The sequence below is a fragment of the Vanderwaltozyma polyspora genome, genomic scaffold (assembly GCF_000150035.1).
Source record: "Vanderwaltozyma polyspora DSM 70294 KpolScaffold461 genomic scaffold, whole genome shotgun sequence".
Classification (NCBI taxonomy): domain Eukaryota; kingdom Fungi; phylum Ascomycota; class Saccharomycetes; order Saccharomycetales; family Saccharomycetaceae; genus Vanderwaltozyma; species Vanderwaltozyma polyspora.
The window spans coordinates 1-27,693 of NW_001834602.1; the positions used below are offsets into that span (position 1 = coordinate 1).

General features: G+C 36.5%; 13 protein-coding genes and 1 further gene across 13 annotated transcripts, besides 2 other annotated features; 10 read left to right on the forward strand and 4 right to left on the reverse strand.

Moving 5' to 3' along the window:
- Positions 1 to 1,650, forward strand: Kpol_461p1 (Acatn family MFS transporter; the record flags this gene model as incomplete). Its single annotated transcript, XM_001643056.1, has 1 exon — positions 1 to 1,650. A coding segment is annotated over one exon (1,650 nt), but the record flags the coding sequence as incomplete, so codon positions are not given.
- An 84-nt stretch (positions 1,651 to 1,734) lies between these two features.
- Positions 1,735 to 2,928, reverse strand: SCS3 (Scs3p; the record flags this gene model as incomplete). Its single annotated transcript, XM_001643057.1, has 1 exon — positions 1,735 to 2,928. One exon carries the CDS (start codon positions 2,926 to 2,928, stop codon positions 1,735 to 1,737), a length of 1,194 nt encoding a protein of 397 aa, XP_001643107.1.
- Positions 2,929 to 3,231: 303 nt separating this feature from the next.
- On the forward strand, positions 3,232 to 3,636 carry SOH1 (mediator complex subunit SOH1; the record flags this gene model as incomplete). The annotated part of the gene is made up of 1 exon (XM_001643058.1): positions 3,232 to 3,636. One exon carries the CDS (start codon positions 3,232 to 3,234, stop codon positions 3,634 to 3,636), a length of 405 nt encoding a protein of 134 aa, XP_001643108.1.
- Positions 3,637 to 4,642: 1,006 nt separating this feature from the next.
- On the forward strand, positions 4,643 to 8,176 carry PYC1 (pyruvate carboxylase 1; the record flags this gene model as incomplete). Its single annotated transcript, XM_001643059.1, has 1 exon — positions 4,643 to 8,176. The coding sequence occupies one exon, from the start codon at positions 4,643 to 4,645 to the stop codon at positions 8,174 to 8,176; it is 3,534 nt and encodes a 1,177-aa protein (XP_001643109.1).
- A 262-nt stretch (positions 8,177 to 8,438) lies between these two features.
- DUO1 (Duo1p) lies at positions 8,439 to 9,059 on the reverse strand (the record flags this gene model as incomplete). Its single annotated transcript, XM_001643060.1, has 1 exon — positions 8,439 to 9,059. One exon carries the CDS (start codon positions 9,057 to 9,059, stop codon positions 8,439 to 8,441), a length of 621 nt encoding a protein of 206 aa, XP_001643110.1.
- A 658-nt stretch (positions 9,060 to 9,717) lies between these two features.
- Positions 9,718 to 10,878: a sequence feature (similar to hypothetical protein; correction of possible frameshift sequencing error~similar to Saccharomyces cerevisiae YBP1 (YBR216C) and YBP2 (YGL060W)).
- On the forward strand, positions 9,718 to 11,672 carry Kpol_461p6 (the record flags this gene model as incomplete).
- Positions 10,881 to 11,672: a sequence feature (similar to hypothetical protein; correction of possible frameshift sequencing error~similar to Saccharomyces cerevisiae YBP1 (YBR216C) and YBP2 (YGL060W)).
- Positions 11,673 to 11,938: 266 nt separating this feature from the next.
- Positions 11,939 to 13,420, forward strand: PKP2 (protein kinase PKP2; the record flags this gene model as incomplete). Its single annotated transcript, XM_001643061.1, has 1 exon — positions 11,939 to 13,420. One exon carries the CDS (start codon positions 11,939 to 11,941, stop codon positions 13,418 to 13,420), a length of 1,482 nt encoding a protein of 493 aa, XP_001643111.1.
- Positions 13,421 to 14,305: 885 nt separating this feature from the next.
- RAD6 (E2 ubiquitin-conjugating protein RAD6) lies at positions 14,306 to 14,809 on the forward strand (the record flags this gene model as incomplete). The annotated part of the gene is made up of 1 exon (XM_001643062.1): positions 14,306 to 14,809. The coding sequence occupies one exon, from the start codon at positions 14,306 to 14,308 to the stop codon at positions 14,807 to 14,809; it is 504 nt and encodes a 167-aa protein (XP_001643112.1).
- A 220-nt stretch (positions 14,810 to 15,029) lies between these two features.
- Positions 15,030 to 15,740, reverse strand: GEP7 (Gep7p; the record flags this gene model as incomplete). Its single annotated transcript, XM_001643063.1, has 1 exon — positions 15,030 to 15,740. The coding sequence occupies one exon, from the start codon at positions 15,738 to 15,740 to the stop codon at positions 15,030 to 15,032; it is 711 nt and encodes a 236-aa protein (XP_001643113.1).
- A 460-nt stretch (positions 15,741 to 16,200) lies between these two features.
- CLB3 (B-type cyclin CLB3) lies at positions 16,201 to 17,580 on the forward strand (the record flags this gene model as incomplete). Its single annotated transcript, XM_001643064.1, has 1 exon — positions 16,201 to 17,580. One exon carries the CDS (start codon positions 16,201 to 16,203, stop codon positions 17,578 to 17,580), a length of 1,380 nt encoding a protein of 459 aa, XP_001643114.1.
- A 415-nt stretch (positions 17,581 to 17,995) lies between these two features.
- Positions 17,996 to 20,674, forward strand: MSH5 (MutS family protein MSH5; the record flags this gene model as incomplete). The annotated part of the gene is made up of 1 exon (XM_001643065.1): positions 17,996 to 20,674. One exon carries the CDS (start codon positions 17,996 to 17,998, stop codon positions 20,672 to 20,674), a length of 2,679 nt encoding a protein of 892 aa, XP_001643115.1.
- Positions 20,675 to 20,781: 107 nt separating this feature from the next.
- On the reverse strand, positions 20,782 to 22,590 carry SAS10 (rRNA-processing protein SAS10; the record flags this gene model as incomplete). Its single annotated transcript, XM_001643066.1, has 1 exon — positions 20,782 to 22,590. The coding sequence occupies one exon, from the start codon at positions 22,588 to 22,590 to the stop codon at positions 20,782 to 20,784; it is 1,809 nt and encodes a 602-aa protein (XP_001643116.1).
- Positions 22,591 to 22,983: 393 nt separating this feature from the next.
- Positions 22,984 to 24,279, forward strand: RPC53 (DNA-directed RNA polymerase III subunit C53; the record flags this gene model as incomplete). The annotated part of the gene is made up of 1 exon (XM_001643067.1): positions 22,984 to 24,279. One exon carries the CDS (start codon positions 22,984 to 22,986, stop codon positions 24,277 to 24,279), a length of 1,296 nt encoding a protein of 431 aa, XP_001643117.1.
- Positions 24,280 to 24,724: 445 nt separating this feature from the next.
- On the forward strand, positions 24,725 to 27,610 carry ATG9 (autophagy protein ATG9; the record flags this gene model as incomplete). Its single annotated transcript, XM_001643068.1, has 1 exon — positions 24,725 to 27,610. One exon carries the CDS (start codon positions 24,725 to 24,727, stop codon positions 27,608 to 27,610), a length of 2,886 nt encoding a protein of 961 aa, XP_001643118.1.
- Positions 27,611 to 27,693: the final 83 nt, after the last annotated feature.

Sequence of the window (27,693 nt, forward strand, 5' to 3'; positions counted from 1 at the left end):
GGTCTCACTTTTGGTACCGTACCTTTCCTCTTGAAATCAATCATTAAAGATACTTCATTCACACAATTAGGTATCTTCTCAATCGCTACTTATCCATACTCATTGAAAATCCTATGGTCACCAATTGTAGACTCCATCTACAGCAAACGGATAGGTAGAAGAAGATCATGGATTATACCAACTCAATTGGTCTCAGGTGTACTTCTATTCATATTAGGCGTGGCCATCTCAAGAAATCACATATTTAAATATGTAGACGATCCATATCATGGCAGAGTCACTCCAAATTCAACCTCAATGGATTTAAATATACCAGAATTGACGGCAATTTTCACAATTTTGGTATTCCTATGTGCTACCCAAGATATTGCAGTCGATGGCTGGGCATTGACTATTCTTTCAAAACAATCATTGTCTTATGCCGCCACTGCCCAAACTATCGGTTTGAATATCGGTTATTTCTTATCCTTCACCGTCTTTATTTCTTTCAATTCAATGGAATTCATCAACTCTTATTTCAGAACCAATCCATTATCACACGGTTGGGTCAGTTTAGGTGGTTACATGAAGTTCTCCGGGATTGTATACATTTTGGTCACAGTATACATTATGCTATTCACTAAAGAACATCCAAGTGAAGAACATGGTTTGATGTCTGTTAATTCAGATGATCAAAAAAAATCTACGAAAATGTTACATCTAACAGAATATGATGATAAAGATATAGGAATTTCAAATGAAAATCCAAAAGAGAAAACACAGAACATAGCCTATATTTATAGTTGTTTTATCAAGGTTTTGAAATTACCACCCGTTCAAACACTATCGCTAATGCATTTAACTACAAAATTCGCATTCCAATGTAATGAAGCCGCAACTAATTTAAAACTATTAGAAAAAGGTTTTAGAAGAGAAGACTTAGCAATTACCGTTCTTATCGATTTCCCTTTCGAAATCGTATTTGGTTATTATGTTGCAAAATGGAGTTCCACTGCATCCGATACTAAAACTACAAAGGATAAAAGATTGGTCGAACAGCCAAACAAGAAGAAACTCAATTATAACGAATTGTCAATGCTAGGAAAGATTCAAAGACTTCTTGTCGGAGAACAAGGTGTCTTGACCCCATGGTTATATGGTTTCATAGGGAGACTAGTAGCAGCCATTTTAGCAAATTTCATTATCCACTCATTCCCTGCTGATGGAAATATAACAAAATCTTACTTTCTCTTGGTGATATTACAACATTTATTGGGTTCTTTTATGCAAACAGTTCAATTTGTCAGTGTTTCATCATTCCATACAAGAATTGCAGACCCTGTTCTAGGTGGTACTTACATGACATTGTTGAATACACTGAGTAATTTCGGTGGTACTTGGCCTAGACTTCTGATTATGTCATCCATTAATCATTTCACAATCTATAAATGTACAGCAAGTGATGAGTCTGTATCATATGCTCATAATTTGAAAAACTCTGACGGTACTAAATTTTGTGACGTCGGCGATTTAGAATTGGTTAGAGACGGCTATTATTTTACAAATTGGATGTGTATAATTATTGGTATTTGTCTATTTTTTGGATTCTTAAGAAAAAGTGCATTGAAGATCCAAAAGCTACCAATTGAGGCATGGAGAACAGAAACGTAAATAGGTGGGACCATCTCCATTGTACCATAGGAGGACCAAAAATTCCGAAAGGAATATTAAATTAAAAAAAGTACTTAAGGTTATTTATAAAAATTTATAAATGATCACGGCCATTATATATGCTGAAAGAAATCCGGTTATTTGTTCAGATATTGTATGGAAAACAATAATTGTAACTAAGAAACTATAAGCCCACAATAAAAGTAATGAAGTCAAAAGTATCACAGGATTTTCAATTAGGATAGATTTTGTTATCAAAAATAGTATTTTAATTATGCTTGATGCAAAAGTTAATGGTGGCAAGATGAGCACCTGATAGATGTATTCTGATACTGTAGTTGGATTATTATTTATTATATTCCAAATAGCACCATTGTCAAATAATTTAGTTATTGATATACAAATTCTTTTAAACGAACTTTCTTTTTTAGATTCATCTTCTATTCTACCGTTAGATCTTAAATATTTAAATTTTATAATTCTTGGTATTTCAGAAGATATTAGCATTATCATAAGGGTTAATATGAACATATGACCTGAGGGATCGTGCCCGCCAACCCAATGGCCACCATGGGCTCTACAATTTGAAGAGACCATATCAACTAACGGATCAAGTTTGAAAACCGTATTTTTAATGTCAGCATTTATATTTGGAGGAGAAGAAACTGAATTACAATTACTCTTATTATCAAGAGCACATTTTAAACGTTGTATATGTCCCTGAGTCGCAACGCCATCTGTATTCTTCAACAAAATACTATATAGCTTTTTAATTGCTTTTACACGTCTTGAAGAAGTATCTTGGAATGTAATATTAGCACCACCAAGATCATCAAAAACATCAAAACTACAGACCCCACCAGTGTATACGAACCATATATCCATTACAGGAGGTATATTTAAAAATGATATCCCTTGTGTAAAGACATACCACCAAAAAGTTAGCGCAAAATATCTCTTGATGAATTTTTTATTAATTAAATTTACATTTGTCATAAACAATGAATACCAAACTACAATTGTAGTCCAGAACCAACCTTTTTTAACAAATATAACGTTCAAGAAATTATCTCGATCGATATTTAAATTACTTGCACCTTCATTTATATAATATATTGAATAAGCAATTAGAAATAAAAAAGGACACACAAATAACCAAAGAATATTAATTAATCTCATTGGTATCCATGATCTATTAACATTCTTAACACTCTTGAAAATGTTAAATTCACAATATACCAAATCAATATCAGAATACCAGTTTATATATGTCGTCATCTAAAAACTTCCTTCTGTTGAACAGATATTATAAATTTCAACGTACTGGATCAAGTTTCGAAATTTTAAACCCACCAAAATGAACAGAGCAACAATTTTCCTTTTTACCTTCTTTCTAAGCTAAGTGATGAGATGATTTTAAAAAAGTGGGAACGAACCACTGTTATGATGAAGATGTTTGGTAAGAGTGGTTGGAATGGAATGGCATGAACATTCTGAAATGCATCATTTGGTTTTTACGTTGAAGATTAGACGTTAATAGAGAATTGGATACGTTGTCGAGAAATAAAAAAAGTTTTAGTAATGGAAGAACCCACGGTAGATACAACAACGGCTGCTGATGTTGAGGAACTACTCCCTACTAGATTTGAAGTAGAGTTAGAGTTTGTTCAGTCATTGGCTAATATACCTTATGTAACGTACTTGTTAACACAAAATACTTCAAAGAACCAGCAAGGTACACAAATCTATAAGGATCCTAAATTTAAAAACTATTTAAAGTATTTAGAGTACTGGTGTGAGCCTCCATATTCACAATGTATAGTTTATCCCAATGCGTTGTTCGTATTGAAATTAATCAATGGATTTATGGATAAGGCTGTAGTTAACGAAGATGGCATACTTGAAGGTGTTGATGAGTTACCAAGAGTATTGCAATTGCAAGGTGCACAATGGATGAATGAGATGGTTGAGAGGTGGGAAACTTGAAGGCAGAAAAGGAGGGAAAGACACAGTAATTTAATTTAATTTAATTTAATTTAATTTAATGTAATGTAATGTAAATAAGTATATATATGTGTGCTTAGTTTAGTTTTGAATATAATAAATAACAGCAATGGTCACGTGTGTATATGTCGTATGTGAATGTGAATATATAAAGTGGAATGGGTGTGGTTATATCTCTGGGATATACTAAGTTTGTCATGTTAGTTTTTACGTCAGCAACAATAGCAATAGATGCAACTGGCAGGATTCGAATTGGCATTGAGAAAGCTGATGCAAGCAATAAAATCACATGACTAGAAAATGAAATTCAGTCTATTTTCTTTCCATTTTATCTTTCGGAATAATTGTTTTCGCTACTTTGCCAAAGATTTCACGAAGAACTGACCCAAGTAAAAGCAAAATTCACATAATTTTAGAATTGTTCCGAATCATTAAGAGGAGTGGTAGTAGTATTTTCGGATAATTAAAACACCCACACCCACACACCGCATGCATATTAACCCTCATATATATGTTTATTTCCTAGGGAATTTGTAATTTTTGAATTCCCAATTCTCTTCCTCCTCCTTCCTCTCCGGCTGCTGTCGCTACCACTCAGAGCGACTGAAAGGCAAAAACGAAAGGAAGGAATAGCCAAATCCAAAGGGCCAAAAAAAAAAAAATAAAAGATAAAATAAAATTTTTTGCCTGATTTTTCCGAAACTTACGGCAGTTTCTGGTGAGTCACTAAAATATGACCATCTGGACACTCGAAACCGATTCTCATTGGTCAGATCTCAACAATCGACAATTGGGAGCGATGAGGAGAGACTTGTATAAAAAGGGAAACAAGATGAGATTGAGTTTACAGCTCATGTTTCGAGCTTATGAGATCTGGAATGTGCCCTTTAGTCCGATTTTCAATTATCTTATATCATTTCGAATCTTAAGAGCAAGACAAGATCAATTGCGATAACAATTGAAATTATTTAAAATATAGTAATCTCAAATGGTAGCTGCTGCTCAGTTTGGAGGTCTAAGAGACAACCACAGTCTGTTGGGTGAGAAAAATAAATTATTAGTGGCGAACAGAGGTGAAATTCCAATTAGAATCTTTAGATCCGCTCATGAATTGTCTATGAGAACTGTTGCGATTTATTCGCATCAAGATAAATTATCAATGCATAGATTGAAAGCAGATGAATCCTATGTTATTGGCCGTGAAGGTGAATATACCCCAGTTGGTGCTTATCTGGCAATTGATGAAATTATCGATATAGCTAAAAAACATGGTGTCGATTTCATTCATCCTGGTTATGGGTTCCTATCAGAAAATGCAGAATTCGCGGCTAAAGTTATTGACGCAGGTATCACTTGGATTGGTCCTCCCCCAGAGGTTATCAATTCTGTCGGTGACAAAGTCTCAGCAAGAAACTTAGCGGCTAAAGCTAACGTCCCTACCGTTCCTGGTACCCCAGGTCCAATTGAAACAGTAGAAGAAGCAAAAAATTTTGTAAAAGAATATGGATACCCAGTAATAATTAAAGCTGCATTCGGTGGTGGTGGTAGAGGTATGAGAGTCGTAAGAGAAGGTGATGACATTGTCGATGCATTTAATAGAGCAAAGTCTGAAGCTGTTACTGCCTTTGGAAATGGTACCTGTTTTATCGAAAGATTCTTGGATAAACCAAAGCATATAGAAGTTCAATTATTAGCTGATAATTACGGTAACGTTGTGCATCTTTTTGAAAGAGACTGTTCCGTTCAAAGAAGACACCAAAAAGTTGTAGAAGTTGCCCCAGCAAAGACTTTACCAATCGAAGTACGTAACGCTATCTTGACAGACGCTGTTAGATTGGCTAAAGAAGCTGGTTATCAAAATGCTGGTACAGCTGAATTCTTAGTCGACAACCAAAATAGACATTATTTCATTGAAATTAATCCAAGAATTCAAGTCGAACATACTATCACTGAAGAAATTACAGGTATTGATATCGTAGCAGCACAAGTTCAAATAGCTGCTGGTGCATCTTTAGAACAATTGGGATTACTTCAAGATAGAATTGTCACCAGAGGTTTTGCTATTCAATGTCGTATTACTACAGAGGATCCAAGCAAAAACTTCCAACCTGATACAGGTAGATTAGAGGTTTACCGTTCCTCAGGTGGTAATGGTGTCAGATTAGACGGTGGTAACGCATTTGCAGGTGCAATCATTTCACCTCATTATGATTCTATGTTGGTCAAATGTACCTGTACTGGTTCAACTTATGAAATTGTAAGACGTAAAATGCTGAGAGCTTTAATCGAATTCAGAATCAGAGGTGTAAAGACCAACATTCCATTTTTGTTGACGTTATTAATGCATCCAGTCTTCATTAATGGTGATTATTGGACTACATTTATCGATGATACTCCACAGTTGTTCAAGATGGTTTCATCGCAAAACAGAGCTCAAAAATTGTTACAATATTTGGCAGACTTATCTGTTAACGGTTCGTCAATCAAAGGTCAAATTGGTGTACCAAAGTTGACTACAAACCCAAATATTCCATTATTACATAACAGGGAAGGTGATGTTATTGATGTTATCAACACCACACCTCCTTCTGGATGGAGACAAGTTCTATTGGAAAAAGGTCCTGAAGAATTTGCTAAACAAATCAGAAAGTTTGATGGTACTTTGATCATGGATACAACCTGGAGAGATGCTCACCAATCTTTATTGGCTACTAGAGTTAGAACTCATGATTTAGTTACAATTGCTCCAACTACTGCTCATGCATTAGCTGGTGCTTTTGCTTTAGAGTGTTGGGGTGGTGCTACCTTTGACGTTGCTATGAGATTCTTACATGAAGATCCATGGGAACGTTTAAGAAAGTTAAGAAAGCTGGTTCCAAATATTCCTTTCCAAATGTTGCTACGTGGTGCCAATGGTGTTGCTTACTCATCTCTACCAGATAATGCCATTGATCATTTTGTTAAACAGGCTAAGGAAAATGGTGTTGATATCTTCAGAGTTTTCGATGCTTTGAATGATTTAGAACAATTGAAGGTTGGTGTTGATGCTGTTAAAAAGGCTGGCGGTGTTGTTGAAGCTACTATTTGTTACTCTGGTGATATGTTACAACCAGGTAAAAAATATAATTTAGATTACTACTTGGAAATTTCAGAAAAGGTAGTAAAGATGGGTACTCATATCTTAGGTATCAAAGATATGGCAGGTACTATGAAGCCTGCCGCTGCAAAATTATTGATTGGTTCCTTAAGAGCTAAATATCCAGAGTTACCAATTCATGTCCATTCCCATGATTCTGCTGGTACAGCAGTTACCTCCATGGCAACATGTGCTTTGGTCGGTGCTGATATCGTTGATGTTGCTACTAACTCTATGTCTGGTATGACATCTCAAGGTTCAATCAACGCTTTATTAGCTTCCTTAGACGGTGAAATCAACACTAACATCGATGCTCGTCATGTCAGAGAATTAGATGCATACTGGGCGGAAATGAGATTACTATACTCATGTTTCGAAGCTGATTTGAAGGGTCCAGATCCAGAAGTGTACGAACACGAAATTCCAGGTGGTCAATTGACTAATTTATTATTCCAAGCTCAACAATTAGGTCTAGGTGAACAATGGACTGAAACTAAGAGGGCCTACAGAGAAGCTAACCACTTATTAGGTGATATTGTTAAGGTTACTCCTACCTCTAAAGTTGTTGGTGATTTGGCCCAATTCATGGTTTCAAATAAATTGAACTCTGATGATGTTAGAAGACTAGCTAACTCTCTAGATTTTCCAGATTCTGTCATGGACTTTTTTGAAGGTTTAATTGGTCAACCATATGGTGGATTCCCAGAACCATTGAGAAGTGATGTTTTGAGAAACAAGAGAAGAAAGTTGACATCTCGTCCAGGTTTAGAATTGTCTCCATTTGATTTGGAAAAAATCAAAGAAGATTTAGAATCAAGATTTGGTGACATCAATGAGTGTGATGTTGCTTCCTATAACATGTATCCAAAGGTTTACGAAGACTTCCAAAAGATGAAAGAAAGATTTGGTGATCTGTCTGTATTACCAACCAAGAACTTTTTGGCACCTCCTGTTATCGGTGAAGAAATTGAAGTCACAATTGAAAAAGGTAAGACTTTGATCATGAAGTTGCAAGCTGTCGGTGACTTGAACAAAGACACTGGTACCAGAGAAGTATACTTTGAATTAAATGGTGAATTAAGAAAAATCCCTGTCGTTGACAAGTCTCAAAAAGTTGAAGCTGTCTCCAAGCCAAAGGCTGACGTCAATAATCCATTGCATGTCGGTGCACCAATGGCTGGTGTCGTCGTTGAGGTCAAGGTCCATAAGGGTTCGCTAGTCAAGAAGGGTCAACCAATTGCTGTCTTAAGTGCAATGAAAATGGAAATGGTTATATCTGCTACTGCCGAAGGTCAAGTTAAGGAAGTTTTCGTAAAGGATAGCGAGAACGTCGAAGCCTCTGATCTATTGATAACATTAGAAAATCCAGAAGCCGAAGCTAAATAATAATTCTTTATAAAAAATTTTATATGATACACACGTATTTGTAACTTACATTATCTGAGATAGTTAATAATTAATTAAATAATAAAATATCTGTAATTATATTCATTCATTAAGCCTTGTATTTTTATTATTATTTTATTTTTAATTTATTTCACTTGATTAAATTTACTACATAGTACAAAATCGGTACGCTAAATATAATATTACAACTCCTCAAAACCCAGGCAAGGGACCCACCAGCGAGGACACTATGGGCTTGCCATCACCTAAACATCTTTCTTGAACTACTTGCAGTGGGTTTCGTTATCCTACTGCTAATATTTGGAATCCCAGTAGCTCTAGGGTTCAACCTGGAGTTACTTTGAGCACTCCTATAAGGCGGCCTGCCGTACCTCGAAGAAGGAGGAACCCTTCTTCCAGAGATAGGAGCTCCATTCCTCCCTGTGTGGCCCATTGTCTTTTCATTTTGTTTCTGTTCTTCCAAGATCAATTGCTTTTTCAATTCTTCAACCTCTTTTGTCTCTTGCAACAACCTCTCATTCACACTCTTCCCTTCCAAATCCAAACCCAGACCTTGGGAGGTATCCATAAGCTTATGGACATAACCTGCTTGAGAATGTATATTGATCCAAGAATCCAATATCATATTCGTCGACTTACAAGTCTCTTGAATCTTCTCTAAATGACTAGGCAATGCATTCCTCAAATTGACATCTATATGCTCAATCAGTGGCACCAACTTATCCAGTACTTCAAGCTCTTTCAATAAAGACTGAGTAGTAACAACAGGCTGTCCAGCACTATTTTTTGAACTCCCCAAGTTCGATCTCATCTGATCAAACATGGCAGGAATCAATTTCTCAATATTAGACGTATCTTCCATCTTTCTGCACAGAACAAAACCTAAATCCAATGAAATACCAACCAACAATCACGAATAATCACTCTAGACACACTCAAAGCCTCTCCTTCATGCCTTGTTCATCCACCAAATCACAAATCATCATTCTATTTAATCACTACTTTATTTTCAAGATGTGTTTTTTTCACTTTTGATATCAAGAATGCCAAGTTCTAAAGACCTTTAAAAATGCATCCAATGCTGAAATACCAGCAAGAACCAACCAAACCCAGAACTAACAACACCCAATCGAGACTCCGAAGATGGGCCAATGTTTATCACCAGCTCTTGCAAACATATTCTCACTTATTTATGATAATTGAGCCACTAGATCCATTTTAGATGATGGGATTGTGACTTAGATTAAAGAGATCAAGAATCTTGAAGAACGTTTTGCAGCAATACATCAGTAATAGATCTTGATTTAAGTAACTGATACCAATATCCTCTATCCCAATGGGTAGTGCTAACACCTTTCCTTTGGATTGGTGTCACTTTCCTTTGGATTGGTTGATTGGTTCCTTTATAAGATGAAGTCTGCGATGGCTTCCTATTTAAAACACAAAAGATTTGATACTTGATAGTTTAAGATGAAGTTAATGGGATCTCAGAGCTCAACAAGTGAGAAAGGGACTTCAGAATGACTGATATATCTACTCAGGAGCTGGTGGACAAGCTTAGGAAAGGGTTTGAGGAAGAAGCAGGCGATATTGTTTCTTTGGCTACGATTATTGGTATTTATAGTGATAAAATAAGTGAACAATCAGATGAGTTGTTGAAAGTTGAGTTCTTAAAGACATTGAGCATTCAATTGCAGAAACATAGTGATGTTGTTGCTGAGCTAGGGTGGGATATACCCAGGTATCTGATTAGGTTTTGTTATTCAATTGAAGTCGAGGATGAGTCTGAGTTGGAAACGAACAAACTTCTGAATTATTTGAAAGCCTGTTTCACAGAGTTGTATTTACATGGGAATGCCAAGGAGTGTCTGCTAACAGGCTGTGAGCTGTTGTCTACAATCGATGAGACTGCTATACAAGAGTCCCTTGGCGATGCTGGTGAGATAGGGGATCAGATATACTCTGACGAGATGCCTTCGATGAAGGATAGCAAATTGTGTCTACAGTTACAGTTCGAGTTGCTATTCAACCTGATTGCAACTTCTTTAGCAAGGATTGAAACACTGTGTCCCTCTAAATTCTTGGGAATGGTAGTTTCTGCCTTGGCCAAATTCATTAAATCGAATCCTGATTTTATTACTGATAATACTCATCTATTGAAAATATTGTACAACTTCTGCGATGATTACAAGAAATGGGATTTGGAATACGAGAATGTGGAGGATAAAGAGTTGCCTAAGTCATCTTTCGACCAGATAAAGCAAGATGAAATGTCTCTACAGGAAAATTTGTTACTCACCTTATTGACAATATCAATCGATAATGTTTTTAAGAGAATTGAGAGTGGTAATGACATTAGATATTACGAAGAGGTAACAGGTAAGGAGCTCTATGAGCCATCGAATTATCAGGGTATTACTTCGAGTTCTAGATCTTTATTTTCATTATTGGAGAAATCTAACTTCAAGTTAAAAGATATTTTTGCAAAATATCGAAAAGAATCTGAGGCTATCTATGAGGCTATCGATCCACAGGAGGACAACAAAGAATTATCCCAATTAATATACCAACTGTCTTATACATATGAGTTAAAAAAAATGTCTGAGATTAAATCCATACAATTGGACCCTTTTGGCCACTTGTATTATCTGGGATGCATTATACTGCATACGACAAGAACTTAATGGAAAATTACCCATTGTGTGATTCAGTGTACATGTATTTACGTTGTCCAACAGCACCACTTTATTCTGAATCCTTCAACAACCACTTCGCAGAGAGCATCGCAAGGTACTGGATATTAGTGTCTCTGTCCACTCACAGCAAAGAGGAATTAAAACAGCAGTTGGAGAGCATACCTGGAAGTGCCAAGAACGTATTCCTACAAATGTTGTTGATAAAAAACTGCAGTCAAAGTGATCCAGGTGTCAGAACCGTCATTTCATCAGTCATTACCCAAATACTTGCTTTACTACCTGAGGTAGAATCATTCGAATTTGCAATGGATACACTATTGACATGTCCATTTATCAATGCCAAAGTGACAGTTCTAGATATTCTTAAACACTTGATGTTGGATAATTACAAAGTACTGGAGTCTACACTAATTCCAACTAAAAAACTAATGGCGGAACAAGAAGAAACAAAATCCACAAGGCCACCAGTCCCATCTTTACCACCAAGAGCAATTGTGCTAATCAACGAAGATAGAATGGCTTCAATTCATAGTTTATACATGATATGTCTCGATTCAACTACAGCTAATCCTTCTGACAAAGGTAACTTGAAACTTCTGTTAAGTTACTTGAACTTTATCATTGTGCTAAGACACAAGTGGAATGAGAATCTACTAATTAAAGTCTACGAGGACATTAAATCCAACTTCAAACCAAACTCTGATGTACCTGAGATCACATTTATTCAAATTGCTAATTCAACTTTAGAGTCTCATCTCAAAAAATCTGCCCTTACATAGATAATAGTTTAGTTAAATAGCAATCTCCATAAATTAACTGATATGAATTATATTTAATCTGCCTTCTGGATAGATTAAAGCTGAATGGAATGAACTCTTTTACTTATCTGACACTTGGACCTGACTCATTCTGTCCCAGTTATCGAACCAATTAAACCTTAAAAAGACTGATTTCTCTTATTGAAAAATTTGGTCTACTTCTAAGCATCGATATAACTTGTTAGAAAAGGGCAAGCCAGAGGTTCAGAAGGTCGATTAAGAGCAATATGAGGATGCAATCGGTTGGCCCAATGAGGTTGTTAAACCAGAGGTGGTTCCATTCGATTCGCACACCTGATATATCCCAAGTACCAGATTTTTCACATTATTCACCTATAAAGCCTGTCAATGAAGAGTTAGCTCCATTCGTTCATGACATTATGCAAGCTTACCAGCCTAGATCCAAACATGTCAACCAGCAGCATTACTATCACAACCGTACTGTGTTGTTAGATGACTATCTGCAAAAGAGTCCCCATCCTATGTCTTTGATGCAGTTGGCTCAATACTATGATGATTCAACTAAGCTTACAAAGTTGAAGATAATTAATTCAGGAAGGTTCGTGAAAGAAGAATTGTCAATCAGAATAGCACATCAGATTAACAAATTACAGCAATTGCCTTTCAGTGTGGTGAATAACTTTCATTTTGTTCAAGTATATGAATCATATTACAACATTTTTGAAAGGTTTAGGAAATATCCTAAGATAGACACAATTGAGGATACATACGAGTTTACAAAGTTTCTGTACTTGATCTTACAGGACTTCAATAGTTTGAACTTGCCTCATATGATCATGGGGGCACTAGAGTGCATTGTACTTGACCTTTACCCTCAAGATGAAATGGATGAATTGTTATCAGAACTACTAAGGGCACGTATTTCAAGACGGTTGATTGTAGAGGAACACATTGGGATCACATCAAACTACTTTAGTGGGAAACAGGAGAATACATTAGTACTGGGAGACATTTTCCAAAAATGTGAAGCTAAAAAATATCTTTTAGCAGCAAGCAAGTTGTGTGAGAACTCGATCAAGAGGATGTTCGATAAGAACATGCAAATGCCAGAGTTAGTGATTGAAGGTGTTACTGACTTGAAATTCTATTTCCTCCCTGCACATTTAAAGTACTTGTTAAGTGAGATTTTGAGAAATTCGTATGAAGCCACGATCAAAGAATATATTCGTAAAGGTCTGCCCAAACCTGATCCAATAGTAGTTACGATAATCGAGAATGAAGATTCTTATCTGTTCAGGATTTCAGACAAAGGTGGGGGTCTGTCACAGAACGACCAGAACATTTGGTCATTTGGAAAGTCCAAAGAGCTGGCCTCAGAATCACTGGATAACTTCCATAAGCTTCCAGGACTCCAGACAGTATCAATATATGACCATATATACCACGAGAATGAGACCAGTAGGTCTAGACGGTTAGTGAAATCGTTGTACCAGAACACTGCGCTGGGTCAAATGAGTCAATCGAATCTGACAAAGGGTATCTTTAAGTTTGAAAAGCCATTAGCAGGACTCCTGGAGAGACCAATAAGGTACAAACTAGGTATTGGGTTAGCTACATGTAAAGTGTATGCTGATTATTGGAATGGTGACTTGACGTTACATTCCATTCCAAGTTATGGTACGGACACAGTGTTACGTTTAGGAAATTTAATGAAGAACACGACAAAACTCCAATTGGACAAGGTATGATATAAATTTGGATAATATTAAGTTATATAGTTTATTTACCACATAAAACTGTTATTATATGTCAATATTCTCGATAATTATATTATTTTGTTTTTAGATATTCACATTAGCTTTGGTGACATTAATTGATATGCAACAAAAACGTGTCGTTGCAACTCCTAGTGAACGGGGATTTGGCATTGACTAGAAACCATACATAACAACTTAGAAGAGTTCTAGAATAAAAAATGCTCTCCATTACAGCGATACAATGACCATTCCAAGAGGGTGGTGCAAGTGTCTCAGCATAAAGTACTAAATCTGGAGATTGAGAGATAGGCAAGCGAAAGGAAATGGAATGTTCAGTAGTGATAAAATAAACTAATAAAATGATAAAACTGAAGGTAATGATACGTCGTCACTATATTAGTTTGTAAGAGTGATTGCAGTTTCTATTTAACGTTTAATATAAGTAAAGGCAAGGCACAGTGTTAACTGATATTAGTTAGAGCTTAACCATCAACACGTCGTTAGCAATGATATCTATATACAATGTAAATTTACCAGATAAAAATACATATCACGTGACACAACAGCCACGTGACCAAATACTTAATCGTGTTCCCAGTTCAACATGGAAACCAGCGATAAAAACAGTTTTGATTTGTAAGAGCAAGCAAATGTACCTTTATAATAAAGGATAACTGATTAAAATACGAGGTAAACAAGTAGCTATCAGGACAGTAGCTAGTGCAATAGAATAGTTATTGTTGGTAATTATATAATATTGTGTCTTTTCCGGTTGTTCGTTTACTGTTCAGGAGGGAAATTCGACAAAGAGCCTTTATCTGTGTTATCTAATAATTGAATCAAATAAAAATTTACAATCACATATAGTATTTCAAGATGTCAACACCAGCTAGAAGGAGGTTGATGAGAGATTTCAAGCGTATGAAGGAAGATGCTCCTCCTGGTGTGTCTGCATCTCCTTTACCGGACAATGTGATGGTATGGAATGCCATGATTATTGGCCCCGCTGACACACCTTATGAAGATGGTACTTTTAGATTACTATTGGAGTTCGACGAAGAGTATCCTAATAAACCACCCCATGTCAAGTTTGTAAGTGAGATGTTCCATCCTAATGTGTATGCCAACGGTGAGATTTGTCTGGACATTTTGCAGAACAGATGGACTCCCACATACGATGTGGCATCGATATTGACATCCATTCAGAGTTTGTTTAACGATCCTAACCCTGCGTCTCCAGCCAATGTCGAGGCAGCTACTTTATTTAAGGACCACAAGTCTCAGTACATCAAGAGGGTACAAGAGACCGTTGAGAAGTCCTGGGAAGATGATATGGAGGACATGGAAGAAGAAGAAGATGATGATGACGACGACGAGTGAAACTACCCTTCGCATGCATTATAAAAAAACCAAAAGTAACATATATAACAGCCCGCACGTATAACACAACAACTGTATACTCTATAGATACAAAGTTAGATATCGATTTATTTACAGATTTATTTAATTGATATATATATATTAGTAGATGTATAGATACGAATAAAAATATGAAAAAAAACGAAGTTACAAAACCCCAGTGGCTTGAATTCCTCGAACATCACAAGAGGTCATCGGCAATTGCCACAAGGGACACTCCTGTTGCCCACAACAGGATGAACCTGCTCAACCTATTGACACCACCAGTGGCAGTGCTGGTGGATTTATCCACGGGAAGCTTTGACTGGCCTTGAGCATACACTTTCCCCAGGTCCATCAAATCACCTTTCGATAGCCTGTGGACCACTTGGCCAGCACCAGTCGAGGCCACTGGCGAACTACACCTGAAGGTGAAGTCTCTAGGGATAGCAGGTCGCTCCAGATCTGCAACAAAGGGCAGCTGAGATCTTGGCCCATAGGACCCATACGCAATGTAGTAGCGCAACTGCTGCACGAAAACAGGAACCTGACGCCAGTCAAGACTACTGGAATGGTAATCCAGACCTTCTTGCACCAGTTCCAACTGGTCCTGAGACAGTTTCGGAAACTCACAGACCAGTCTCTTGGTCTGCAAAGATAAAGTCTTGGTATTCAAACCAAACCGACCCACTAAAATCGTATCCAATTCACCAGCTTGGAGACGGCTGCGCAGCAGCCGTCTCTTAGCACCAGAATCCTCATCCTCATCCTCCTGAGTAGAAGCACTTGGCTGAAACAACGCTTTCAAATCCTTCATTGATTCAGACACCAACTGTGCCTCCCTTGGCCCTTCTACCTTCCCCAACCGAATAGCCTGCTTCAACAACAACGATCTAGGAACTCGACAACCCATTGATGAACACTCAGCACCACAGACCCACCAAATAAACCTCCAATCCAAACCCCCAAACCTCCAAATCCAAACAAACTTGTCCTCTTTCTTATAAACCTCATCTCATCGCATCTCATTTTTTTCACTTTGGCCCAAAGATTTAATATCCGAGCTACAATAACAAACCAAAAGGTTTAAAAACAACAACAATAACAACAAGAACAGGAAGAATAGTTGTAAAAGAGGCCTTATTTGTAGTTGATTGTGGTTGATTCAGTGGGATTGAGGCCTTTGACTTGGTACAGTTTGAGTTTGCGAGGTTTGTCGAGTTTGAAGTTGGATTATAGCTGAGATTTGAGATATATTTTGTTGTTTATTTTCTTTTGATCGAGATCAAGAAATACAAAATATTATTACCTCTACAAGAAAAGGCACAATAAAGCAGAGGTCACTGTGCTATTTGTAGGTATTTAGAATAAGTATGAGGGGAATTGAGTATGATAATGGGCAACGTAGGGTCGGTGGTAGGTCTGGGGAGCTGCATCGTAAGGCTCTTAGTGATGTGACGTCTCAGGTTTCGAATAAGGTTTATGGTGGAGGTAATACTTGGAAGAGTTCAGGAAACTCTTTTAAAAACGGTGCTGCCAAGCCCTCAGGTGGGGCCAGTGCTGCAGTTGATGATACAGGGTATGGTTTCTTTGGTCCTGGTGGGGACGATTTGGTTGTCGAGGAGGATTCTTTAACTGAGGATGAAGGGCTCGATAGGTTATACTCGAGGAATATTCTGGAGAGACAGCAGATTATTGATTTGGATACGTATGCTGAGATTGTGGACGATGATCTAGAGAGTGTGGACGACCAATTGAGCGATAAGTTCGAAGGACAGATCGATGAGGACGAGGTAAACGAGGATGAGGATGAAGAGGATGATTTTGCGGAAACCGCAAATAGAGAACCTCTGTCTCCTATGCACAACGAGGAAATACAGGAAACTTTAGATGCGGCATTCAAGGAATGCTACAGGGACACTCCAGACCCCATGGATGACGACACCTACGACGTGGTGATGGTGTCAGAACTGTCAAATGATATCTTCAAGTATTTGCGTGAATTGGAACAGAGATATAAGCCAAACCCTTACTACATGTCGAGTCAATCGGAATTGAAGTGGTCATACAGAAGCACGTTGATAGACTGGATTGTACAGGTCCATGCTAGGTTCCAACTGCTGCCGGAAACTTTATATCTAACGGTAAACATCATCGACAGATTTCTGTCGAAGAAAACTGTAACTTTGAATAGATTCCAACTAGTAGGTGCAGCTGCATTGTTCCTGGCTGCAAAATACGAAGAAATAAATTGCCCAACATTGAAGGATATAGTGTATATGCTGGACAATGCATATACAAAGGACGAGATTATTAAAGCTGAACGATTTATGATCGAAACTCTAGATTTCGAAATAGGCTGGCCAGGCCCAATGTCCTTCCTAAGAAGAATAAGTAAAGCAGACGACTACGAGTATGATATCAGAACATTGGCGAAGTACCTGCTGGAAATAACCATAATGGACTCAAGACTAGTTGCTGCCCCTCCAAGTTGGTTAGCTTCAGGTGCCTATTTTTTAAGTAAAATCATCCTAGGATATAGCGACTGGACTATACAGCACGTCTACTACTCTGGATATACCCAGGAACAGATATTCCCATTGGCAACAACCATCCTAGAAAACTGTAGAGATGCCTCAACTAAACATGAAGCCATCTGGAAGAAGTATTCTGAACGTCGCCAACATAGATCTGCTCATATCGTAGCTAAATGGATAACCTTAGCAGAAAGAAAAATAGAACAATCAGCATGATGATCTACTATTTGGGTTGTCCTAAGTCTCGCAATTAACTTTTATAAAACATTGCAAACAGCGTTCTCGATAATGACCCGATCTCTTATGTAATTAAAAGGACTACCCTATCATCTTTCGATATATATAGTTAGTCTGTGTAATTATGCATTCATAAAAATCTAATCATTCACACTATTACAAGCATCTATTTGTTCCCAAGAATGTCTCTTTTTAATTTGGTCTTGCGTTGTAGTATCCTTCACATCACCTCATATAAAAAGATGGGCGGTTAAATCATTCTGTTCAAGTACATACCACTTTAGGATCGCAAGAAAGATTTTGGTGAAAGGGTAAAGATAGCAATTTAAGAAACATATTGTAACATAGTTGTTAATAAATAGTCCACTGGAGTCACTTTGGTTGTTGGTAGCTAATGACAGTTGAAGTAGAGGAACCAACTGGAAATTTAAACGAATCAGAGGCATATAACAGAGATGAGGTAATACTGTGCCTGGATATCAATAAGGATAGATTAGGATGCTCAGTTTGGGAAGAGAGTAACCACTTTATGAGGTGTTTGCCCCAGGATTACGTATTGAATTCACAGACAACTTATAATCTCCCTTCAGTAACTTTCGAAAGGCATGGGATGGGTTCAAATGATTTGAAATATACTGAAGAGATAAAGATGGTGACTGAAACGTTGTTACTTAAGTATTCGCCCACATTTTGTGTGATTTCTTCAAGAGTAGATGATTCTTGCTACGAATATATTAAATCTAAATGTGAGATATTGAACTGTACACTGGATCTTCAATCTACTGAGAAATATAAATTGAATAATGAATTTGAGAATCTGACCTTTGTAGATTCTGAAAGTTATGTTCTTTACAACAATGTATTGGATTGCTCCTCTTCTACTTCAATGGTGACAGTTAATACTATCTGTTGGATACTATCGCACTTAATAGAACAAAGCAGGTCTGAACGTTACAATGATGACTGTCTACCGCAAGATACAGTAATGAGAGGACATAGAGTAGCCGATGTTACAACTTTAGTGTTATCTTTATCCAGCATTAACGTTACAGATAGAATGTTTGTTGACAGTGACACATTATACTCACTAAATATATTACCAAGATTGATGAAATATGGAAATGATAACACGTTAGGAAACGGTTGTTTTAGTTTATTCGAGATTTTAAACCAAACATGTTCTCAACCTGCTAAACAGCTTCTCAGATCTTGGTTGGTCACTCCATTGTCTGATAAAGATCAGATAGAAGCTCGGTTCAATATAGTCGATACCTTTATTAGCAAGGTTAATGCCATTACTTTCGAAAATTTATGCTTTCATATTACGAAATGCCCTGATGTAAGTAATGTTTTTAATAAATTTATCTCAAATGGCCCATCATATATTGCTTGGAGGAGAATTAATGACTTTTTACTTAATGGTATTGAAATCCACCATTGTTTAACACTCCTAAATCATGAAACTAGGACGCAAGACATTATTGAAACTACAAAGAAGACTATAAGTACTTCTGATCTAAAGAACCTAGTCAGGGAAATAAACAGTGTCATTGACTTTGAGTTATCACAAGAAAGTAAAAATTTGGTTATTAGAGAAGGAATCGATGATAAATTGGATGAATGCCGCCAAGTATACAGACAATTAGAAGATATACTAAATTCCTTAGCTAATGAAGTCGAAGTATCCATATTCGAAGTAATATCGCAAGGTGAGTTTAACCCTGATTTGTCTAAAGATAACTTAATAAATGCGTTGTACATTCCTCAATTAGGATATTTGATTACACTTGATAATTCATTTGAAGGCTATATAGACTGTTCAGAATTATTTGGCTGGAAAGAAGTATTCAGGACTCCAACTAATATTTACTTTAAGGATGAAAGATCCAAGAGACTCGACGAAGAGTTTGGAGATATTTATGGTAATATATCTGATTTAGAGATAGACATATTGTTGAAATTACAAGAAAGAGTATTCGAAAATGCAACCTTGATACAAAATTTTAATAAGCTAATCATTGAACTTGACGTGCTATCATCTTTCGCCAGGGTCAGCATTGAAAAATCTTACATAAGACCAACGATTATAAAAGATCGATCTATTATTGATATCAAAGGAGGAAGACATCCCATTTATGAAACTTTGGTAGAAACGTACATTCCAAACGATATTAGTTTGGATGGAGGTGAATTAAATAATCTTGTCAGTACTAATAACTTGGGAAATGATTGGATTACTGGGAAAAAAGAACGAATTGCCATTATCACTGGTGCCAATGCATCTGGGAAATCTGTATTTTTAACACAAGTTGCACTGATTGTCTACTTGTCTCATATTGGATGCTTTGTACCTGCTGAAAGTGCAGTGATTGGTATAACAGATAAAATATTATCTAAAATCCAAATGAAAGAATCTGTTTCAAACCAACATAGTTCATTTGAATTAGATTCTAGACAAGTTGCCAAATGCATCGTTCTTGCGACAGAAAGAAGTCTGATACTTCTCGATGAGTTTGGAAAAGGCACTGACATCAATGACGGACCTGCCCTATTTGGAGCATGTCTGAAAAATCTGGCACAACAGAAACACTGTCCTAGAGTTTTAGCATGTTCCCATTTTCATGAACTTTTCAAAGATCATATAATATCTCCTAGAAGTCATGGAATTAAATTTTACTCGACTGAAATACTGTTAAACAGATCCAATAATAAATTAACTCCCAATGTCGAGAACTTCCAAGAGAATGAAGGTATAACGTTCTTGTATAAATTAAAAGAAGGCATTGCAAACCAGTCATTTGGAATTTATTGTGCCTCTGTTGCAGGTATCGATAATGACATTGTCAAGAGAGCCTACAAAATAAAAGAAATGATGGATAATGGGTATAATTTAGTAGATTATTGTGGAGAAATAACAAAGAAGGAGTTACAACAATTTCAAAAAAATCAAAATATTGTCAAGAAATTTATTAGCTGGGACTTAGATATCGAATCAACAGCATCCAAAGAGTTGCTTAAATCGAAGCTAACTAACATGTTACATGAATCTTCAGATGACTTATTCCAAATGTAATTCTTAAAGAACATATAAATGTCTATATCTATTGCTACTATTATACAACTTGAGAAATATTTTGTTTTTTATATAATACCTAAATGATTTCAAATAATGCATTAATTTCAGTTTCTGAATTTAACAGATCTTGTCAAATTCTTCTTAATACCTGTCTTTTCACCTTCGTAAGCACCAGATTGGCCACCAGAATATACTGCACGTACAGACTTCAACTTCTTTTGAGCCTTCTCGTACTTCTTTCTCTTCTTTACACGTGAGTTTCTGTTATCCTTCTTTCTCTTTGGCGTTAGACCCTTGTTCTTCAAGATTTGGTAGTTGATAGCACGCTTACCACCATCACCCAATTCTTCAGCCAATTCAGCCAATTTACCTTCTCTTGCTGCCTTCACTGCATCTTTATGTGTTTGAGCACGGTGTGATTTTTTATCAGCTTTATTCTTTTGTACTTGAGCATAGTAATCTTCCTCAGATGACTTATTGATTGACTTAGATACACGTTCGTCATCAGAGTCGGCATCATTATTATCTAAATCAGCACCATGCTTATCGTGCATACCACGCCTACGAGCTTCTTCAAGCAGCCTTTGTTGCCTTTCAAATAGTCTTTCTTTGTATGGAATATCATCATCACCTTTGAATTTGTCAGCTTTCTTTCCTGCCTGTTGATCAATTTTAGATGTATAGAAACGTAAGGTTTTCTTTCTTTGCTTCTTCTCATGTGCATCGACTTCTGTCATTTCAGTTTCAATAAAATCGTCAATATCTTCATCGTTCTTGGATTTATTTGCTTTGTTCTTGGAGATACGGGATTGAGCAACGTATTCTTCAAAGTCGTCCAAATCTACATCTTCTTCTTCCTCATCCTCCTCCTCTTCTTCTTCGTCAGAACCTTCGTCAGAATCATCTTGATCATTCAATTTTTGTTCCTCATCTGAACCTACATCAACATCTTCTGCACCGGCAGCTTCAGTATTTACATCAGAATCTTGGTCATCTTCAGCATCGAAATCAGATGGTAGTTCTGAAGCTTGTCTCCAGACTTCTTTAGAGGTCAAAATTGATTCCATCACTGGGTGATCCTTCATTGTAACAGATTCATCATTGTTGTTCAATTCAAGTAATAAAATACTGAAATAGGACGAAATTGTAGCCAAATAACTTGATAAAGCCATGACCTTAATCTTTACGAATTCAGTATCATCTTGAGATTTCAACATTTCAAGAACCGGAGAGAGTTGTGATAATTCCTTGGATAAAGGCAAGAATTCAGGAAACATAGTCTTCAAGTAATTTATCTTTGCTTCATCACTCATATTTTTGATATCGCTAATAGTGACGTTTTGATCAGACTGTTTTGTAGTATCTCTGAATTCACCCATATCAAACTCTTTAGCACTCTTGGCCCACTCTTCTTCAACCTCATCATCTAAATAATCTTCCATATTCAAATCTTGTAAATGTTTCTTCTGTTGACGAAGAGCTTCTTTCTCAATTTCCTTAGCTGCCTCATCGTCTTCGATCTCATCAGCACCATAGTATTCACCCTTGGTAGACCCCCAGGCAGTGTCATTTTCCAACATACCGCCTGCTTCTTCTTCATCACCACCATCTTCAACCCCTGTATCAAGTTTTCTACCAAATACTTTCCTATAAGCAGCTGCCCCATCTAATTCTTCTTCTTCTTCATCGCTACCGGATTCATCATCTGAAATCCCCATAACTTCCTCCTCTTCATCATCAACATTCAAACCATCCTCATCATCGTATGCATCACCACCTCTACCACCTAAACTAGACTGTTCAAGAAGAACCTTCTCTCTCTTGTCAGCAAAATCATCAATTTCAGTCTTACCATATGGACTATCTTCAACTCCAGAACCACGAACAGCCCTGCCACCGTTTCTTCTAGCCATCTCCTCGGTTATTTAAATATAATTCAATATCCTAACAACTTTAACGACCTATCTAAACCTTATTCACCAACTTTTATATCCAATATAATCCAGAAACCTGCAAGAGATGACCTCTGTTCTTATGGTATGTATTACCATCTTTAAAATTTTTCACTTGCGATGCCCATAGTAAATTTTTCAATTTTAAAAGTGAAAAATTATTTGATATTTAATGATGATTCTTGATTAAAGATTGACGTCGACAGGAGCAAAGCACTGTTCAGAGTTGTATTTAGAGGTATCATTCGATTCTGTGAGTGGTATTTGTTATAATTGAAGGTTTGTTTTGTTTTAAACAGGTTTCTGGTTGCTGAGATCAGGGATTAGGATTGATTTGTTATAGAAATTTGAGAAATGAGCAGTGGATCAGGATCAGGATCAGGCAGGTTGCCATCATTGAGTAGTGGTAGTGGTAGTGGTAGTGGCAGTGGTGCTGGTAAACCATCTTTGAAGTTCAAACCTAAGGCTGTTGCGAGAAGGACTAAGGAGGAGAGAGACGCTAGTGCTCCGAAGGTAAATGAAGAGGCTAACTCTCATAATAATGATAAGAAGAAGCCTGGTATGAATCGTAAGCCTGGAGGTCAACAGCAGAGGAGAGTTCCTAAGTATCTTGCAAACACTCATGTTATTACCAGTGGTCCGTTGGCAGCTGGTAATTTTACAGGTGGTGGTAAAGATATGATGAGGAGAAATTTTGCAAAGTCTGATACCTATGCTAATTCTATGAATAAAGGTGACGACGAAGATGCATTGGTTAGTGGTATCAATAAGATTAACATGGGTAAGGAATATTCTATAAAGAACAGCAGTGAGAGCGATTCCACTGAGGAAAGTTCAGAAAATGAAGGGTTCGCCAACAGTATGGGTGAATTGTTCCCAATCACTCCATTGCGTATTAAACATGAAGATGTCGATGGATTACAGAGAGAAATTACTACTGAGACGTTGCATGAAGAGCCAGCTCCAGTTCCAACTCCTGTCGCAGAAGAAACTCCTGCTGTTGAAAAATCTGTCAAGATAGAAACAGATGCAACCGGGTTGAATGAAACACTAGAGGCAAGAGAAACGTTGCTAAAGGAAAAACTTAAATTGAAATCCAAACACGTTGAATTAGAACCATCAGATCCTATGGGTTTACAGAGCGAAAATAAGACAATGAATGACGATTACGAATATATCAGCAACAAACTAGTGTCACTGGAAAAGGATGCCTATAAATATTTATTGTTCCAATTACCACCAAAGTTGCCTATGTTTACAGATGAAACTGAAACCAAAAGTGAAGAGACTGAAGGACAAGATGTAGAGATGAAGGAACAAGAAGAAGCAAATGAAGATGAGGAAGTAGAAGGAGAAGAAAAAACTACTGAAGCAAAGACTAGTGAAGAAAAATCTACCAAACCAGCAAAACCTGAAATAATAAAACTGGAAACGTCCAATCCAACAGGTAAAATTGGTTTCGTCAGAATACACAGATCTGGTAAGATGACAGTTAAGATAGGGAAAGTAGTTATGGATATCGGCAAATCAGCAGAAGCTACATTCTTACAAGAACTAGTCGCTCTCGATGATTCAGAAGAGTCTCCATCGGTAAGAGTATTGGGTCAAGTTGAAGGAAGAGTCGTCGTCACCCCAAAACTAGAACTCTAGACCTATAGAAGTCCGAGTATCCATATATATAACCGATGTATACATGTGTATATCCATATAAACCTGCATTGAATGTAATAGTTAAGAACACTTTCACCTGTCCTGTGCTGTCGTTGACCTTCCTGAAGAAGTGGAGGGAAAGGGAGCCACATGTATCTAATAAATAGGAAACACTTAATATTAAAATTCTAAAGCATAATGTAGTATGCTTTGAAGGTTGACGGTTGTTCTTGTAGTGTCATTGCTCCATTGGCAATTGCAGACTTATATTACAATATATACCGGGAATTAGCAGCGCTACCATAGTGTGTCCGGGTACCCCTGAGATAAAGGGCGATATCAAAGGGTTTTTAACGATGATTTTGAGTTTAAAGCTATAAGAACAATGAATTGATACAAGGCAAAGCAAGAATACAAGGTCAATAAGAGTGCCAAAGCTGTTATAATGGGCGATTCCGAAAGTGTTAATCAAGACCATGGACGAAATACATTTTTGTCCCGAGTTTTTGGGTTACAACCTGATGATATAACGACTTCTATTCGAACTGGTGATATGAGTCGGTACCCATTGAATGCTTATAGTGGCGGTTCCGAGATGTTTAGTGGGTCTCCAACGTCTAGTAGGATTGATGATGATGATGATGATGATGAGGGTCGAGTTCCTGAGTCTGATCAACAGTCGAGCTCTGGTGATAATTCTGACGACATAAAGGCCAACGATGACGTGATAGAGGATGTCGAGTTAACTGATGGGAATGGAGATAATTATACCAATTCAAAGATGATCAATACTAATTACAGCATATTTGGTTCTCTACGGAAGGTAGGGCAGCAGTCTAGTGACGAGGAGGATGATGGGTCTCTTTCCAATGAAGAAGAGGATATTGATGAAGAAGACGAAATCGATGAAATAGATGCAGATGAGCCCTTATTTGTTAATTCTACTTCTCAGCGTAAGCAAAAGAGGAAATCAAGTGTTAATTTTAAAAATGGCAGTGAAATGTCTTCCCTATTGTTTCAGAGGATTTTAAACAAAAAAGACAGTAAGTCAAATGGGGAAGCCTCAAATAAAATGTTCACATCTTCTAATCAAGGAAATCATAACTATAAATACAGAAACGGGCATGATTTGGAAGGAGGTGTACATTTTAACAAGAAGGAAGGGAGAAGAAACTCATTATTTGGTAGCCATGAAGCTGGAGGTCATAAAAGTCATAATTCTGCTCCTTCAAAGGGTCCAAACTTGTTGAAAAATATATCCATATTGAACAATACACCTTCAAATAAAGTCTACACATTAAGTCCAAAGGAACGAGCACTTTGGAAATGGGCAAATGTGGAAAACCTCGATGTTTTTTTGCAAGAGGTTTACAAATATTATCTAGGTAGTGGATTTTCTTGCATTGTATTGCGAAAATTATTGAATCTAACAACGCTGATTTTTGTTGTATATATATCGACCTATCTGGGTTACTGCATAGATTACTCGAAGTTACCAACAAGTTCTAGATTGTCAGATATAATAATCGATCAATGTTACACTACGAGGATAACAGGTATTACTAAAGGCCTATTATGGGTTTTCTACGTTTTCGTAGGTTTAAAAGTTGTACAATTTTATTTTGATTTACAAAACCTTACAGACATGCATAATTTTTACAATTACTTACTGGGAATATCAGATAACGAATTGCAAACAATTCCTTGGCAAAACATTATCCAGCAGCTGATGTATTTAAAAGATCAAAATGCATTAACAGCTAATGTAGTAGAAGTCAAGGCAAAAAATAAAATCGATCCATTGGTAGTGGCAAATAGAATAATGAGAAAAGACAACTATTTAATTGCATTGTACAATGAAAATATACTAGATCTGTCATTACCAATTCCGTTTTACAAAGAAAGCATTTTAACTAAAACTTTGGAATGGAACATCAACCTTTGTATTATCGGATTTGCATTTAACGAATCTGGTTTCATTAAACAATCTTTTTTAAAGAAATCTCAGCACCAATTTATTACTGAAGAATTAAGGAAAAGATTTATGTTAGCTGGATTTCTAAATATAATATTATCACCATTTTTAGTGACATATTTCGTTTTACTATATTTTCTTCGTTATTTCAACGAATTTAAAACTTCTCCTGGAACAATAGGTGCTCGTCAATATACCCCAATGGCAGAATGGACATTCAGAGAATTTAATGAACTCTATCATATATTCCAAAAAAGGTTAGGATTAAGTACTGTCATAGCAGATAAGTACATAAACCAATTTCCAAAGGAATCTACAGATCTTATTCTGAAGTTCATTTCATTTATATCAGGGTCATTCGTTGCAGTTTTGATGTCACTAACTCTGCTAGATTCAGAGAACTTTCTTAATTTTGAAGTTACAAAGGATAGAAGTGTCCTATTTTATATCACAGTTTTTGGTGCAATTTGGTCGGTTTGTAGAAACTCTATATCTGATGAATATAAAGTTTATGATCCTGATGAAACGATAAAAGAATTATCTGAATTTACTCACTATTTACCAAAAGAATGGGAGGGTAAACATCATACTGAAGATGTCAAGCAGGAGTTTTGCAAACTTTATAATATTCGTCTTATCATATTGTTAAGAGAATTAGCAAGTTTGGTTTTAACACCATTTATCTTATGGTTTTCGTTACCGGCATGCAGTGATAGAATTGTCGATTTTTTTTCTGATTCCTCAACTTATATTGATGGATTAGGATATGTCTGCAAGTATGCTACCTTTGGTATCAACCAAGCAAATGCTCAAAAAGTAAAAGGGGGGAAACGCCATCAAGATATGAAAATGAATACGAATAATTTTTCAAATGAGGTAATTAATGAAAGTGATGAAGATGTTCTTGATAGTGACTCTGACTCAGAAATAGATTCTAATGATAAGATGATGCGTTCTTATATGTATTTTATGGAAGATTATGAGAATTCAGAGAATGCGATAGGTAAAAATCAACTTCCTCGAAAAAAATATAAAGATCCATCGCTAACGAACCCAAGTTTGAATACAGATTATTCATGGAGAAAGCAATTTCAACCTGGACAACGCCCTGAGCTATTCAGGATAGGTAAGCATGCCTTACAGGTTCCCACTAACGTTAGAAATTTAGGAAAGAAGAGTACTTTAAACTCAGAGAATCCTTATGACAATTCTTCAAACCTTGGAGAATCCTTCATTAATCCAACCATAATGCCAGACCGTGATCTGGGAAGAAATGGTGTGAATGGGGGTAAAAAAGAAGCTGGTATGCTGAGAATGGTTAAAGATTATTACAAAACATCGGATATAGGAAGGTAAGGATATAATGTATGTGTCTCATGCTTTGTATATATGTATGTGTACATGTCAGTATACATACATATATATATATATATATTATT